The sequence below is a fragment of the Callithrix jacchus genome, chromosome 13 (assembly GCF_049354715.1).
Source record: "Callithrix jacchus isolate 240 chromosome 13, calJac240_pri, whole genome shotgun sequence".
NCBI lineage: Eukaryota > Metazoa > Chordata > Mammalia > Primates > Cebidae > Callithrix > Callithrix jacchus.
In genome coordinates this window covers 100,644,646-100,662,761 of record NC_133514.1, presented here as the reverse complement: position 1 = coordinate 100,662,761, position 18,116 = coordinate 100,644,646, and the positions used below count along the sequence as shown (strand labels likewise).

At 43.2% G+C, this 18,116-nt stretch overlaps 1 protein-coding gene across 9 annotated transcripts in view; it reads left to right on the top strand.

Moving 5' to 3' along the window:
- Positions 1-18,116, top strand: part of FECH (ferrochelatase) — an 81,933-nt gene that overhangs the window by 3,227 nt on the left and 60,590 nt on the right. For all 9 annotated transcript variants that reach the window (XR_008476090.2, XR_013525927.1, XR_008476091.2 and 6 more), the window contains exons 2-5: positions 2,819-2,945; positions 10,551-10,670; positions 12,228-12,376; positions 17,159-17,293. Coding sequence is in view for 2 of the 9 variants with exons in the window: in XM_035271200.2 (XP_035127091.2) it covers positions 2,819-2,945; positions 10,551-10,670; positions 12,228-12,376; positions 17,159-17,293 (531 nt within the window). In the remaining 7 variants the exon portion in view is untranslated. The remainder of the gene's footprint in view (positions 1-2,818; positions 2,946-10,550; positions 10,671-12,227; positions 12,377-17,158; positions 17,294-18,116) is intronic.

The window sequence follows — 18,116 nt, the reverse complement described above, 5'->3', positions numbered from 1 at the left end:
AGGAAATCCTCACTGCTAGCTGGAAAATCTAGTCCCTCCACATTGCTTTCTTTCTTTTCTTTTCTTTCTTTTTTTACTCCTTAAATTATATGTCGAAATGAGAATCTTGCTATTTTGCCCAGGCTGTTCCCAAATGGCTGGGCTAAAATGATCCTCCCATCTCAGCCTCCCAAAGTACTGGGATTACAGGTGTGAGCCACCACATCTAGCTAGCACCACCTTCTTTTTTTAGGTTCAGTGGAGGAAATGTTATTTTATTACAGGTTGAGTACCCCTTATCCTGAATACTTGGGACCAGGGGTGTTTTGGGGTTCAGATGTTTTTTAGGTTTTGGAATATACTTACAGATTGAGCATTCCAAATCTGAAAATCTAAGATTCAGAATGCTCCCATGAGCGTTTCCTTTGAGTGTCATGTCCGTGCTCAAAAGGTTTCAGGTTTTGGAGCATTTTGGATTTTGGATTTTCACATTTGGGATGCTAAACTTGTACCAGGAGTAAAATTGTGGAATGCCAAGGTTTAATTCTCATGCCTCATGGAATCTGATACAATCTCATTCATATAAGGAATTAGGGACATTGCAGCATGATTAGGAACCTGGTTAAATCCCATCATGAAGTTCAGAATTAGACTTATGTAAGAGATGGTTCGAGACTTGGAAATGAACCTTTTTTTTTTTTGAGGCACGCTCTGTTGCCCAGGCTGGAGTGCAGTGGTGTGATCTTGGCTCACTCCGCCTCCGGAACTCAAGTGATTCTCCTCCCTCAACCTCCTGAGAAGCTGGGATTATAGGCGCCCATCACCACACCCAGCTAATTTTTGTATTTTTAGTAGAGACAGGGTTTTACCATGTTGGCCAGGCTGGTCTTGAACTCCTGACCTCAGGTAATCCAACTCCCTCAGCCTTCCAAAGTGCTGGGATTACAGGCATGAGCCATGGTGCCTGGCCTTCTTTCTTTTTTTCTTTTTTTTAAACATCAACTCAAACCAGATGTAATTGAATTTTTTTGTGGAAATCCAGTTGGAAATTTTAAGTTCTTTATGGAAGTGTAATATTTGCACTTCCACTTAGAATTGGTAAAGATGATTCAGCGTAAGCTCACATAATTGGCTCTGCTGGGAATATGCACAATCTGGATGGCTGGAAATCTAATGGCCTGGAGATATTCTCTTATATTTTACAGATGTGCTAGGTGATAAAAAAACAATTAGAACAGGTATAGTTCCTGTCCTCTAGAAACTGACAATTGAAACTAATGCCAGCACTAATCACGTGGTGGATGCTGCAGAGCGCTGCACTCCTCTGCTCTACTCCTCACAAGAATCCCTGTAGCAAGGTGTCATTTGACAGCTGGGGAAACTCAGGCTCAGGAAGACCTGGCCCCAGATCACATTGCTAGTAAGTGGCAGAGCTGGATTCAGAGTCAGAGCTGCTTGACCACAGCCTGAATTCCTCTTCAGGGCACCTTTGCATCTTAGGAGGAAGAGGGCAGAGGGAGACTGATCACAAGCTGGTTTCTAACTGGCTGGTTTGAGAATGGGAGAGAGGTCATGTGCATAGCACCAGGCACCATAGTAACCCCTTTCTTATGTGGCCATCTTCAGTACATCCTATATGGCTTCAGTTTCATTTCGCTGGATGCTTAAGGACCAGTACTCTTCATATGCCAGCTGAGTATGGCACATGGACTCCTCAATTTAGATGGGTTCTTCAGACCCACTGCCACCTCCTGTGGGGCCCAGGACAAGGGTATACTTGAAGGCACATATATGGTATGTGGGATACAGCAAGCTAACAACCTGGGAAATAGGTTCTGTCCTCCTATGTTGACAAATAGACCTTCATCCCTACGTGTAAGGGTGAGCTCTTGAACTCTGAGCTCCTGCAGAAATGTAGAGGCCTTGGGAGAGCTGCCTCTGACTCACACACGTTCCTGCTTCCCTTCCTACCACCGGCTCTTTCTGGTCTGGCGAGGAGTCTGGCGCACAGCCTGGATGGATTCTCTGATCTGCATGCCCACCCAGTTCCAGTCTTGCCCCTGCAAATAGCTGTCCCTTGGCCACCATTCAGGTCAAGACTTGCTACACTAATGGCACAACCTCCCTCAGGAGGATGAATCCAGAAAACAAGCCTGCACAGATCCTGGGACTGGGTGTGGAGCTTGGGGGACAGGGAATCCTGGGGTGCTGGGAGCCTGGTCTGGCACATGGGATGTGGACTCCCAGGGTGGGGGCATGTCTCCTTGGTGGTAGAGGCTGCATACACCGAGGGGTGGGGTGCAGAGGGAGGAGGGCCAGAACCGGCCCTGGAAAGCAGAGGCCCCTTGTCAAGGTCCAAGGGCAGTACTGGGCTCTCAACACCATTGCTCACCGAAGGAGGCTTGGGGGCAGAAAGAGAAATGCAACTAGTTGAAAACTGGCCCACTTGCCACTCCCTAAATTGGCAGCTTTTCACCTTTTCTGCAGTCCCTTCTCCTTCCACTGGAGCAACACGTTACTGTCAGTCATTGGTCACCTGCAGGGCTTCTTGTGAGGGATTGTATCAAAACCTGTGGCCACGGTGGGGAGAGGAGGTGTGTGTAGCTTCTAAAATGCTTCCCTGCAGGCTCTCATCAGCCATCCCAGGGGAGCGATCCTCCACCCCATCCCCTTGGAGAGGCTTTAAGTGCCTTTACCTGCCTGCAGAGAAATGCTAGGAAAATCATTTCTTCTATCACATCTCTTTAAATTTTAAAGCCAGGAATTACGCTCTCAGGACCTCTTCAGAAGAAATTACTTTCCAGCTAGATTTCATGCGAGCACTTTAATTTTGTCACAGTGGTGTCCGGCAGCTGGAGGGCCTGTCAGCCATGGAGGTGGAAGTCGGGTGCAGCCGCAGCAGCTGCCACTGCAGAAACAGCCCAGCATGCCCTGGGTGCAAAGCCTCAAGTTCAGTCGGAGAAGAGGTATGTGTCTAACATCAGGTACAAATAAGGATTTCTCTTTCTTGATGCTGACGTCTGTACATACAGGCTGCCTCAGAGCAAAGGTGCTGGGAAAAGCCAGTATGGAAGGAGCCGTGTACTGTTGTCTTGGCTTCCTTTTAACAGCTGTGAAACCACAGATTTTACACCCTCCTTCCCCACTGGATCCTTCCCCACAACAGGGCTATTGTTAAAAGACATAGAGCTGAGTCCAAACAGTCTGCAAATCGTGTTAAGAATTCGATTCTGGAATATGTCACATAACAAATTATATATGCTGGAAATGTATTTATGAACTAACGTAATTATGCCTATGAAATGTACGTTCTGTACAGGATAATGAATAACTGATCAACCAAGAATTTCTATAGGAAACTAGAGTATTGTTTTTCATTCGTTAACACAGTGAATGTAATTATAAATGATGTAATATGATTTATTATTTATTAAAGAAGTGAAATACACGTTTCATACCTCAGCTCTTCTGTTGCTAGTGGCTGGCAGCAGGCATGGCCTTGTTGCAAGTGTCCTGTTTAGTAACAGAAGTCACAACTGCTCCCAAGTCTTCCTCTGTACAGAAGCAACAGAGGACTCCATAAAGTTATCGAGATGAGTAAATAGAAACAGCACATTTGAACATCAGGCAGAGAGAAAGAAAGTTGCTGTGACTTATTTAACTCCATGACCTTTCTGCTAGATCACACATTGATGAAAATTGTACAAGTATGAAAATAAATGTGTGTGTGTGTGTGTGTGTGTGTGTGTGTGTATACACATTTATTTATTTATTTTTGAGACAGAGCCTCAGTCTGTCACCCAGGCTGGACTGTGGTGGCACGATCTTGGCTCACTGCAACCTCCACCTCCCAGGTTCAAGTGATTCTGATGTCTCAGCCTCCCGAATAGCTGGAATACAGGCACGTGCCACCACACCTGGCTAATTTTTGTATTTTTAGTAGAGATGGGGTTTCACTATGTTAGTCAGGCTGGTCTCGAACTTCTGACCTCAAGTGATTCTCCCTCCTTGGCTTTCCAAAGTGCTGGGATTATAGGCATGAGCCACCACACCTGGCCATTTTGTTTTTTTTTTTTTTTTGAGAGGGAGTCTTTCTCTTTCTCTCAGGCTGGAGTGCAGTGGCACGATCTTGGCTCATTGCAACCTACACCTCCCAGGTTCAAGTGATTCTCCTGCCTCAGCCTCTTGAGTAACTGAGATTACAGGTGCATGCCACCACGCCTGGCTAATTTTGTAATTTTAGTAGAGACGGGGTTTCACTATGTTGGACAGACTGTTCCTGAACTCCTGATCTCAAGTGATCCACCCACCTTGGCCTCCCAAAGTGCTGGGATTACAGACGTGAGCCACTGTTCTTATTTTGAGGAGTGTTGCACTGTCACCCAGGCTGGAGTGCAATGGTGTGATCATGGCTCACTGCATACTTGAACTTCCGGGCTTAAGTGATCTTTCTGCCTCAGCCTCGCAAGTAGCTAGGACTACAGGTGCACACCACCACACTCAGCTAATTAAAAACATTTTTTTTTTTCTTGTAAAGATGGGGTCTTATTTTGCTGCCTAGGCTGGTTTTGAACTCTTGGCTTCCAGCAGTTCTCTGCCTTGGCCTCCCAAAGTTCTGGTATTACAGGTGTGAGCCACCATGCCTGGCCAAAACCAAAATTTTCTTCTTTTGTGTTTGTTATTTTTTGCTGTATGATCATGGGTATGATGATTGAGTGCTGTGTAAACTGAGGTTAGTTGGGGATTGGCCTTAGGTAGCCTCCTCATCTGGCAGCATGCCCAGCCGGGCCTCATTCCTTCCATCCTTGTCCCTCCCAGCCCCTCTCCCCACCTCAGCCTTAAGCACTGAGGGTTGGGATTTGATATAAACTGAAGAAGTGATTCAATGTGGAACCCTGGAAGAAAAGTTATTTCATTTGTGTGTTATTCTAGTGGCAATAGTCATTACTATAAGTAGCCTTAATATTACTAAAATTAAATGAAAATCTTTAAATTCTACTAAGTAACTTCAGAGCATATTTATATAAAAGAAATGGGTTCATTTTAGAGACTAGGCAAAAAGAAAAAATACTCTTAAATATTACAAATAGTCTTACTTTGTCTGTCTCTTCTTAAAAAGTAAAAGAGAGATGAGGTCTCACTGTGTTGCTCAGGCTTGTCTTCAACTCCCGGGCTCAAACAACCCTCCTGCCTCAATCTCCCAGAGTGCTTGGGATTACAGGTGTGAGCCACCAGACAGGCCAATTTTGTCTGTATGACTATTAATATTCACTCAGTATGTGTTTAGCAATGTGTGATAGTATTGTACATCATATAGCACCCTCTTTTTATTCACTTTATTATCATATAAATATATGTCTATATTAGTAACTGAAGAATATTTTGTTAAATCATAAACTACCCTGTCCCACATTATGGGACATATAGGTGATTTCTAGGTTTTTTTTTTTTTCTTAACTTTGTTACCCAGGCTGGAGTGCAGCAGCGCTATCTCAGCTCACTGCAACCTCAGCCTCCTCAGTAGCTGGGATTACGGGCACCTGCCACCATGCCCGGCTAATCTTTTCTATTTTTAGTAGAGACAGGTTCACTGTTAGCCAGGGTAGTCTGGATCTCCTGATCTCGTGCTCCACCTGCCTCGGCCTCCCAAAGTGTTGGGATTACAGGCGTGAGCCTCTGCTCTCAGCCCTGATTTCTAGCTTTTTAATATTAGAAATGGTGAAGCAATGAGTGTCTTTGTGGATTATTCTGATGGCAGACATTATGAAGGCACTGTGCTGCTTAATCCTTGGACTGGACTAGACTACAATACTAGACTCGACACTACACTAGGTTAGGGTGGACAGATTTGTTCTGTAAAGGGTTAGGTAGTAGATTTTTCAGGCTTTGTAGGCCAAACCCTCTCTTTTGCTGCTATTCAACTCTGCTGTTGTCATGTGAGAGCAGCCATAGATACTACGTAAACAATGAAGGGAACTGTGTTCCAGTAAAACTTTATTTACAAAAACAGGCAGTAGGGGTGCATGTGTGTGCACAGATTTAGGGCATGGGCTATAGTTTGCTGAACTCTTTTCTAGAGGCATTGTAGACCCACAGGCCAAACATGTCTTACAGGTTTAGTGAAGAGCTGGGATCTTATTACTTTTTCTTGAGGCTGATCATATACAGTAGAATAGAATTATCGTTTATTGACAAGCTTAAGTTTTTGTTATGTGCATTTACTATTTCAAGGAAAAACCTTGTATTTTGAAAGTCCCAGGATATAAAAATGGCAAAATGTTGAAACCTTTCCAAGTGAGAAGTTCTAAATATGTTTTGCTGTCTACACTTTTATGTTCAAACAACAGAATGAGAACATTCAGACCTTGGTCTCAGGTGTGTTCTGTCTGGAGGGAGAGGAGACGGAGACCCTTGACTAAAGCCTTCACTTCCCCTTCTGGAATAGAGGGGTGTCAGACCAGGGCTTCCTAATGCGCCGTTCATCATGCACAACACAGTTTTGAATTAAGTGCGTGTGTATTTAGGTATTTTCAAGTCATGTGCATCTCTTTCATGTGTAAGATCAACATGGGTTTGCAAAACCATGAGCAGGGCACAGTAGCACCCCCTTTAAAGCCACTCTTGTTCTGAGCTCAGGTGTTATAGATGAAAAACAGCTTTAAATCCCGTTTGCACATTGATACCCTCTGTGGCTTAGGTAAGTCTTTTAGCCTGAGGTTTTTTGTTTTTTTTTTTTTTTAACCAGTAATCTGTTAACTGGCAGCAATCCATGGGAAAATGCACTTAATTTATTGCGAGTCACAGATTTTGAGAGTGAAAGATAGGATCCCAGGAGAAGACTGGTGGTCTAAGTAGAAAGATTAAAGGAATATTCGCTTCATAAAAGAATGCATCCGGAATTTTCAAATATCAAGGAAAGAAACCTCAACACCCCTGTTAATGCAGTCATAGGAGTCGAGCATGAAAGAGTGATAGAACATCTTCAGTGCAGTCGCTTGGTTTTGTAAAAAGGGGATCAAGCCCTCTTCCTCTAAGACAGTGATTCTCAATAGGGGGAAGGGGACACTTTTGCCTCCTGGGACAAATTTGGCAATGTCTGGAGAGATTTTTGGTTGTCACACTGGGGTGGGGTGTGTGCTGTTGTCGTTTGTAGGTAGAGGCCAGGTATGCTGCTAAGTTTCCCGCATTACACGGGAACAAAGGACTCTCCAGCCCCAAATGTGAGTAGTGCTGAGGTTGAGAAACCCTGGTCTAAGTCAATGACGTGAAAAGGGACCTTAGTTAATCTTTATAATGGGGTCTAAGTGAGAAAATCCCTGCCCTCATTGTAATGCAACATTATCTCTTCCTCAGGAATTGATTTGTAGGTTGAGAATTCAGGTTTTTACCTCATTCACTTACAATAGGTTTGATCAAGAAAACAGTTTCCATCTGTTTACATTTAACATGCCTTGCTACCTTATATTATTACCAGATGTTAATAATTGTTTAAAATTGCCCATTATGGTGTCATCATAAGCCTGGGGCAGTGGCTTACACCTGTGATCTCAGCACTTTGGGAGCCTGATTGGGAGCCTGAGCCAGGAGTTTGAGACCAGTCTGGGAAACATGGCAAGACTGTGTCTATAAAAAATTTAAAAAGTAGCCAGGCATGGAGGCATGTGCCTGTGGTCCCAGCTACTCAGGAGGCTGAGGCGGGAGGATCGCTCGAGTCAGGGAGGTCCAGGATGCAGTGAGCCTTGTTTGTGCCACTCACTGCACTCCAGCCAGGGCAACAGAGTGAGGCCCTGTCTCAAAAAAACACAAAAACAAATGAAAAAGATGCCATCGTAGTATTAGTTTTCAAGCACATTAAGAATCTTCTTCTAGCTGGGCGAAGTGGTTCACGCCTGTAATCCCAGCACTTTGGGAGGCCAAGGTAAGCTAATTATGAGGTCAGGAGTTCAAGACCAGCCTGGCCAAGGTGGTGAAACCCTGTCGCTACTAAAAATACAAAAATTAGCTAGGCGTGGTGGTGCATGCCTGTCATCCCACCTACATGGGAGACTGAGGGAGGAGAATTGCTTGAACCCGGGAGGCAGAGGCTGCAGTGAGCTGAGATCGTGCCACTGCACTCCAGCCTGGGTGACAGAGCAAGACTTCATCTCAGAAATAAATAAATAAATAAAAAGGGATGGTCTACACAGGCTGTGTCTCCGCAGCGCTGGTTTAGTCACTGCAGTAGTCAGGTGGTCTGGTGTGGGAAATTCAGGGTGTGGACCCCTCAACATTCACAATAACAGTGTTTAGATAAAATTCAGGCTGGTTATTTTTCAGCTGCTTTACTGAGAGTGGAAAGGGGGTATAACCATATAATGAAATATTATTTAGCAATAAAGAGGAGTGAAGTATACTGATTCATGCTATGACATGTGGCATGAACATTATATGCTGAGTAAAACCAGACACAAGCATGAACATTTTATGCTGAGTAAAACCAGACACAATCATATGATTCCATTTCTATGAAATGCCCTGAATAGGCAAATCTATAGACCCAGAAAGTAGATTCGTTGTTGCCACCAGTGAGAGGGGAGGGAATGGAGAGTAGCTTTAATGGATATAAAGATTCTTTGTGGGCAAAGATGTCCTTGAGTTAGATAGTTGTGATAGTTTTCTGCCCTTCCAGATGTATTAGAAACCTCTGAATTGTTCAGATTATGGTGAATTTTATGGTTTGTGAGTTATGCTCAATTTTTTAATATGAAAAAAAAAAAAAAGATGAATGAATGGAAGACATGCTCCTTGTTCTTTAGTTTCCCAGTGACTGCCATCCCATGGCTACCTGTTCATGGGGACACACAAGGTCCTCTGGTGGCTCCTGCCAGCGTGCCAGAGGTACCTGGTCCTGTTCCAGCTTTACCTTGCCCTCTGGTGGGGTTTAGGAGTGGGGAACTCCCGGCCTGGCTCACTTTGGGCTGTGTAGATTCCAGAGCTTGATCTGGATTTTAGGTTTACATTTTTGCAGAGTACTTTGTTGTTTTAGTTTTCCAGAGGCTGCTTGGCTGAAAACTTTTGTTCTGGAGCTCTGCTTCCTTTTTCTTCTTCCTGCTCATTCAGAGGTTGATTCTTTAGCCTGGGACTAATTAGAATGTTAGCACCAGTTCTTGTAGGAATTATCTACGCAGTGAATTTACATGCAGGATGGAGAGGTGAAGTTTATCATAACCGGAGCCATGGATGAAAGAGTAGAGGTCGGTCCTGGAGAAGATAGCAGAGGAGCAGGCAATAACTTCAGTCAGGCCTGGTGCAGTGGCTCATGCCTGTAATCCCAGCACTTCGGGAGGCCGAGGAGGGCTCCTGAAGTCAGGAGTTTGAGACCTGATCTCAGGAGCCCTCCTCGGCCTCTTGAAGTGCTGGGCCAACATGGCAAAACGCCATCTCTACTAAAAAAAAAAAAAAAAAAAAAAAAAAAAAAAAAATACAAAAATTAGCCCAGGTGCCTATAATCCCAGCTACTTGGGAGGCTGAGGCAGGGGAATTGCTTAAACCTGGGAGGTGGAGATTGCAGTGAGCCGAGATTGTACCTCTGCACTCCAGCCTGGGTGACAGAGTGAGACTCCATTTCAGAAATAAAATGTAAAAAATAATTTCAGTCAGTAGTCATTTAATTTAATAATTGACTAAAGGGATGGGAGCAGATGCAAGAGTAGGGATGGGCTGGTATTAAACTGTGGGGGTTTAAAATGATGGGGAAGCCCTGCTCTGTGTAGAACTTACCATGTGCCAGCATGTGCTAAGTGACTGAAGATGTTACCCACTGAATTCTCAAAACAGCGTTTCGAGGCAGGTGGTGGATGCTGTGTTTTCTGGATGAGAAAACCTGACGGTGGGAGAGGTCACGTAACCTCGTATTTACAAAGCATTCACATGTACAGGTGCTTTCGCCTCAGGACAACTGTAGATTTCTACCTCAACTCTCAGTCCCTAAAGATTCGATCTCTGTTCAGGCTGAGACTTTAAAAGGGAAACATTTCCAGCTGAGTGAAGACGGTATCATGGATGAAGCCAAAAGACAAAGGTCGGAGTCTAAGCCGGGACCATGGAGAACTGGAGGCCACAGATGTCCCCACATAGATATCTGTGTGATAGCAGTGGAAAGAGCCGTAGTATTTACCTTTGTATGGAACAGGTTAGATAAGAGTTTGCTGGCTGAGCCAGGCGCGATGGCTCACACCTGTAATCCCAGCACTTTGGTAGGCTGAGGTGGGCGGATCACCTGATTTTGGGAGTTTGAGACCAGTCCAACCAACATGGAAAAACCCCGTCTCTACTAAAAATACAAAATTAGCTGGGCATGGTGGCACACGTCTGTAATCCCAGCGACTCGGGAAACTGAGGCAAGAGAATCGCTTAAACCCGGGAGGTGGAGGTTGCGGTGAGCCAGGATCACACCATTGCACTCCAGCCTGGGCAACAAGAGTAAAACTCTGTCTCAAAAAAAAAAAAAAAGAGTTTGCTGGCTGAACCAAGATTTCTTTATCAAAGAAAATAAGTGTGACAAATTAACTGTTGTATGTTATTTTATATAGGAAGCCGAAAACTGGAATATTAATGCTAAATATGGGAGGCCCTGAAACCCTTGGGGATGTTCACGACTTCCTTCTGAGACTCTTCTTGGACCGAGATCTCATGACGCTTCCTATTCAGAAGTGAGATACATACAAACACCGCGACGTTATGATCACCTTGGCATTACATTGTACCTTATGTGTGTTTCTCAATTCTGTAATTTCTTTATTTTATTTTATTTTATTTTTATTTTTATTTTATTTTATTTTTTTTAAAATTTTTTATTGGATTTTAGGTTTTGGGGTACATGAGCAGAGCATGCAAGACAGTTGCGTAGGAACACACATGGCAGTGTGCTTTTCTTTCCTTCTCCCCTTCACCCACATTTGGCATTTCTCCCCAGGCTATCCCTCCCCACCTCCCCCTCCCACTGGCCCTCCCCTTTTCCCCCCAATAGACCCCAGTGTTTAGTACTCCCCTTTCTGTGTCCATTTCAAAACAGGAAAGAGTTTTAATGCATATCTGGTAATGGTGAAAGCAGCAACATTGTTTTCTGTTGGATATCAGGAGGATATGATATCAGAAAATTACAGGGGAGAGAGTAAGTTAGTGAAGATTCTCCTTGAGCCCTTTGCTCCCCAGAGCCCTGGAAATTGCAGTTGTCTTGACATAGCCTAAGTACCTTTAAAGATTTTTAAAGATATATTTGTACTTGGCACTTAATGGCTGATTAACACTCGGGGAAGCAACGATGATTATTCATTTGTACTATAAATACGGATTGTTGCTGTCCTTTTCCTTTCATCCTTCTTTCCCTTCTTCCCTCTTTTTTCTTTTAAAATAGATTTTTGTAATGAAAAATTAATAGATGCATGTGATAAAAAGTGCAAATAGTATAAAAGTAATTACAATAAAAGGCAAGTGTCCCTTTCACCTTGCACTCCCAGTTACCCACATGGAGGTAAATGCTGTCACATCCAGAAATAGTCCATACATATCCAAGCTTACACACACACACACACACACACACACACACCCTCCTCCACTTTGTTACACAAATGTGAGTGTACTTATATACTCTATTTGACGCTTTCTTTTTTTTTTTTTTAAAATGCTGTATCTTGTTTTATAACGGATTATACTAATATATAGATCTGGCTCATTTTTTGATTGCTATTTAGAATTGCATTGTATGGCTGTAACTGTTTAATCTGTGCTGCATGTTAGACACGGTGGTTGCAGTGTCACAGTGAACATTCTTGTGCATACATCTTTGCTCTTATATGCAAGTATATCTATAAGATTACTAGACCTTTTTTTTTTAAATTAAGAGGAATGTCTACTTCCTTGGTCTTATATCCTAGTTCTCGTTAGGTGTGGGATCAAAATGTGTTACACTAGTAGCTAGCACACATCCAGGCTCTCTGCATGGGTGTTGTGTGTCCTGAATCTTCAGGGTGTGCTACTGAAACAACTTGTGGAGCACAGCTGGGTTAATTCTCAGAGAGGGTCTAGATTTAGCTCCTTAATCTGCACTAACAGAGCTAGCTATTGTCAGTGACCTCAAGCTTCTGTTTTAAAGGCTAAATCTTGTTAGACTCTCTAAAATTTTGCTTACTTTTTAAATTGAGTAGAAAACATTTCTCAGGGTGTTAAGATGGAATAAAATTCACTTACCTGTATGTTAAATGATTTAGTAAGCTGGCACCATTCATCGCCAAACGCCGAACCCCCAAGATTCAAGAGCAGTACCGCAGGATTGGAGGCGGATCCCCCATCAAGATGTGGACTTCCAAGCAGGGAGAGGGCATGGTGAAGCTGTTGGATGAATTGTCCCCCAACACAGGTATGATGTTTTTTCATTAACATGTAGCTAGATTAGTTCTTTCAAAGTAGTTATGACATTCAAAACAGTAGTAGATGCTAAATGCTTCATATGTACTGGCAACTTGATTTGTGATGTTTCTACATAATACAAGGTCAATTAATTTAGGTCTCCAGGCATTATCCCTTGATCTCTAGCCTCTGCTATTACCTCTTACATTACAAATAATTAAAGCTAAGGATTTGGGACATTAATTTCAAAAGGAAGTTAGAGATGTTTGTTAAGCTGAGCTAGAGTATAAGGCACAAGCAACATACCATGGATAAAGATGCATATATCATTATACTGGAAAGAAATCTTTGGAAAATGGATTGAGGCTGCTGCTATTGCCTTTTCTTTCTGGTTGGATAGCTAACTAGAACATTGAGAGCGGAAGTAGCTAGCTCTCATGGAAGCCACAAGACACTAAGCAACTTGCCGTGATGCTTTCAGCTCTCAGAATACCACCATCGTAAGGTATTGAAGGTCCTGGTTGGACGTGGCACTGAAAAGAGGATTGTGCACATCTGAGAACCTCTATGCAGAATAATAGTGTGCAGAATGAACCACTCTATGCATGGATGAAGTAAACATACCATATTAAACACATCAAAGACACAAGCTGATTGTAGGACACACTGTTTTTGTATAGTACTAAGACACAAAACCACTACCAATTAATTTTAAGGCATCATCTATTAGCGACTGGACTGATATGAGAAATGTTAAAAGCAAAAAAAAATGTACATCTCAGGACACATGAATTACATTTGTTGCAAATATATCTTAGAGCTTTGGGATCAGGATAGGTGTGTGACACTGGGGACCCTCAAGGAGAATGGCTGCACTAGGCAGGACCAAAGGAGCCTTTTACTCTTTTCTGACCTCACTGAGCGAGCGTCCACTCCAGCTGCTCTCAGAATCCACCAGTGCCCATGGCACAAAGTAACAAAGGGCCCTGGCCCCTTCGCAGATCACCTCACTTGGAAATTTGTTCAATTGTGCTTCTGCACATCCAGCTTGCTTCCTGCTGTCAGCTGGGACTTAAGGGCATTTCTGTCGTGGTTCCTCCGCACATGCTGCGGTGCGTCTTTTAAAATGTCAGCCCTCCACTCACACTTACCTGATAGAGAACAAACGCCAGTCATTAACAGTTTATCATGATCAAAGGCTTTTTGTGGGCCTGGCTGAGTGGTTCACACCTGTAATCCCAGCACTTTGGGAGGCCAAGCTTGGTGGATTGCTTGAGCCTAGGAGTGCAAGACCAGCCTGAGCAGCATGGTGAAACTCTGTCTACACATACAAACAAACAAAATAAAAACCAAAAATTAGTCAGGCAAGGTGACACTTGCCTGTAGGCCCAGCTATTTGTGAGGCTGAGGTGAGAGGATCGCTTGAGTGAGGGAGGTTGAGGCTGCGGAGAACCATGATCACGCCATGGCACTCCAGCCTGGGCAACAGAGTGAGACCCTGTCTCAAAAAAAAAAGAAAAAAAAAGGATTTATTGTGAACCAGATTTGCAATTGCTATGCTGTCTTCAGTGGGAAGAAGAGGCAGAAAGGTTCCCATTTTTCCAGTTTTTGTGTTACTGTAGCACCCATCATTATAAAGAGCCCTAGTGAGCATGGGGGTGGGGTACACCCCAGCTCTTTGGGAGGCTGAGGCAGAAGGATTGCTTGAGCCCAGGAGTTAGAGCCCTAGTAGAGTTGTCAGACTTGAAAAAGGAAAACAGACAGAAGGGCATCCTTTCCGCCACCTCCTGTTTCTGCGGAAAGGATGCTGGGGTGCCTCTCCATCTCCTTCTCATTCCTCCTCCCTTCTGATCCTTTCTTTCTATACAGTTGTAAAGTTCCCTTTTAAACTATGTTTGTTCATTTATTTTTATTAAGAAGTTTTCTTTAGGCCAGAAAATGTGATGATTGCAAACAGATAAACATGTTTCATGCTGTCATTTTTTAGGGAAGTAGTCGTTGTTTGGTAGCCAGTGTGGACCTTTTGACACTTGCACTGCTTTTCATAGAATTGACCAGCTAACTAAGACAGTGAGTTGTATCAGGAAATTGTTTCATGCAGTTACATTGCATTGCAGAAATGTAGAGAATAGATAAGGGACGTAGATGAGAAGTGTAATTATCTGATGGAAAGGCTGAATCTCAAATATGCTTTACAAATTATAGTTTAACGGGTTAATTAGCTTGTAACTGCTTTCAGGGAAGCTGTAAGTAAGGGCTACTCATGAAATAATTCTCTTCTTTACTGGATGCAGTGTGGTAGGAGTGTGGGCTCTTTTCTCTGAAGATGTTGGCTTTCCCCCTCTGGTTCAGGCAGTTTACTTATTTCACTAAGCCTCAGCTCAAAAATGGGGATGACAATAGAATCCAACTCCTAGATCCTTGTGAAAATTAAATAACATAATCCTGAAAGGCATTAACATGGCAAAAATTCAATATACATGAGCCTTTTCATTGTTGGCACAGGTTCGTGATTTAATACAAATTAAGAAGCATTTGCTATGTATTTCAAATCTTTCTCTCAAAAAATCATGTACGTATTAGACATTTGAACTATTGTACAGCTAAATTAGTGAAGTTTTGCTGTTTAAAAATCTGGTTTCTCTGTCTTTTCGTAGTTCTTGTGGAAGACGATTCATTGGACAGCTGCTCTGAGGGTACCTAGGCTAGGCCAGTGAGTGATGTGTTTTGGGCTCACTCTGGCCAGATGTGCCCATGAGGTGTGGTGCTGGTTAATGTCAGAGAGGCTCCTTCCCATGCCTGCACCCTGCCAGGGGCAGCCAGCACAGTGTGAAACCCACCCTGATGGACAGGGTTCCTTCATCATGAACACTGTTGGTTCCTCAGGATTTGCCCAGTCGGGGATATTGCTGGTTTTTTTTTTTTTTTTTTTTTTTTTTTCCTACAATTTGTGTTTACAAGCTGTCTTTAGAAAGCATTTAGAAAACATTAGCAGTTATTTCCAGGGTATTTTACTGTCTCACTTTAAAATGTGGCCACCTGCCCTGTCTTTGTCTGCCACGGAAGCCTGTCTGCCTCTTAGTATGCACGATTTGAGGAACCCCCCCCAGACCCCAGGTGTTTAGACTATAACCTGCAGATACTGGACAGGTGAAAAGAAAACATGAGGAGCTGGTTGACCTGCAGCACTGGGGATGGCATTCTGATCACTGCATTGTTTCAAAGTAGATTTGAAAGCAGTTTCCCCTTGCTTGCTAAACCTGAGTTCAGATCACCAGGAGTTGCTTCAGTGGATTTGATGGTATGGTAATAGTTGTCAGTTTTTAGCATGAAGCACATAATCTTTGCACAATTAGTCATTTGGAGTTTGCTTATGGGATCACATCCTCTGATGTGTGTTAATTGCTAGTGATCATTTTATGCAAGACGGCATGAAATTGGTGGCCTGAAAACGGACAGAGAGCCACAAATGATTCAGTTTTACTTCCTTCCTCCTTTTTGCCATCCCCAACCAGAGAATACTGAGTCTGACCAGCTTTTCCACACACGCATGCCTCTCTCACCTAACGGCATTCTGCTTCTTCCTTGGGAATGTGTTCCATTGGCTTGTAGTTCTCTGGGTCAAGTTAGGAGGAATGTCATCCTTGTATGTATCTATGTATAAATGAGATAAACTCCCATCTTTTCCTTCACTTTAACTTAGATGTTTCTTGGGGCAATTTGTGTCATATTCGTAGTTGCAGCCCCTTCTAATGCTTTGGATGGTAACATTGTCATGGTTTTCGTACTATCTGACATTCATGTACTGATTCTCACTGTCACCTCTGAGTGTAAGTTATATGTAATCCTATGAAAAGGCGAAGAACCAAGACTAAGTACGTTTAGGAAACGTGCAGTTTTATGACTTTATGTATGCTTAAGCAGTTAGGTGGTGTGAATATTTTTGAAATACAGGAAAGGGAGATGCAGGAGGAAGAAGAATATAGAGGAGCATATTGGTGAAAGGACAGGGAAGGGACAGGGAAAGAACACGAGGATATGTAGCAGGTGTAGGACATTTAGACATCAAGAACAGTGGCTTTAAATTCCACGTGGTACCTCCACATTAAGCATTGTTTTATCTGTGTGATGAGAAGAATCATTTTAATCATTTATTATCAATGAATTTTTTTTTTAACGTATCCAAGAGCTCTTGCATTTTTTTTATATAAACAAGGTGGCCTGGGGATTTGGGGAACTGGGTAATAGGAGCAGGGTAGGGGAACCTGGGAGGAGCGAGAAGCATGGAGTGGGGGATCCAGGCTCTAATTCCAGCTTGACCACCTGCAAGGTATGACTTTGGGCAGTTCAGTTAACCTTCAGAGTCTCTTTCCTTATCTGAAAAACAAGGTTTAAATGATTAAAAAAATAACACACAGTGTCTACCATGGTGTCTGGTATGCAAGAGGAAGTCCTATTTTAGAATAAGTGTTGTTTTTTCCTCCTTTCTCTTGAGGCTCTCTCATGCCAGTCAAAAACAGAGAATTAGGAACAGAAGTTTGAGTTTTAAAAACCACTGTGCAGAAAAGGTGTCTGGGTGGGGTGCTGATCCCAGAAAATCCTGATTAAAAGTCCACATACCAGCTGAAGAGTGGACAAGATCCAAGGAATATGCTAAACTTGCCCTCACCGTCAGTGCCATAGGAAATTATATTAGCTGTTCTTTGTTCTGGGTGTTGCATTATGTTTGGTGACTCCAAGGAATCTATATAAACATTAATACTTTCTCCTTTCCACATGTGCTTCCTGATAGCCCCTCACAAATACTATATTGGATTTCGGTACGTCCATCCTTTAACAGAAGAAGCAATTGAAGAGATGGAAAGAGATGGCCTAGAAAGGGCTATTGCTTTCACGCAATATCCACAGTACAGCTGCTCCACCACAGGTAAGGCATCTCTCTCTCACAGTGGACAGGTAGACGCGGTGCCGGCAAAAATAACGAGGAGTCTAAGTACCGAAGGGAAGGATGAATCATTTGCAATTTGAATGGCAAATCCAGCCTGTCTTCTTTAAACATGAGAGTTTAGGTCAGTCCATTTGAAATCTCATGGTCCATCTGTCCCTTGAATTATTGGCCACTTGGCTGGGAATTACAAATGGTGGGTGGTAGGCAGTGGCTGGTAAGTGCTCAGTGCTTTAATGCTATTGTGTAATGGATCAGTAAATGAACCTTAAGACACTTTGTAGGTTTGTGTGATAAACCTTCTTTTTATGGCTACCCAGATTTTCTTTCTTTCTTTGTCTCAGAAAAAAAAGAGTTTTGCTTTTGTTGCCCAGGCTGGAGTGCAATGGTGCAATCTCGGCTCACTACAACCTCCGCCTCCCGAGTTCAAGAGATGGTTCTGCCTCAGCCTCCCTAGTAGCTGGGATTATAGGCATGTGCCACGACACCTGGCTAAGTTTGTATTTTTTAGTAGAGACAGGGTTTCTCTTTGTTGGTCAGGCTGGTCTTGAACTCCCAACATCAGATGACCCACCCACCTCGGCCTCCCAAAGTGCTGGGCTTATAGGCATAAGCCACTGCGCCTGGCCACAGATTTTCTTATTGATGTAGCAAAGATTGTAACTGTTCCCATTTTGAAAGCAAAGAGGCCCACACAACATGGGCAATAGTGGTATTTTGTTGTTGCTGTTGTGCTGATATATTGGTTGGTTGCTGGTAAAACTAAAGCCCAGTTTGGGGTTTCCTTTGCAAAATTCTCTGTGTT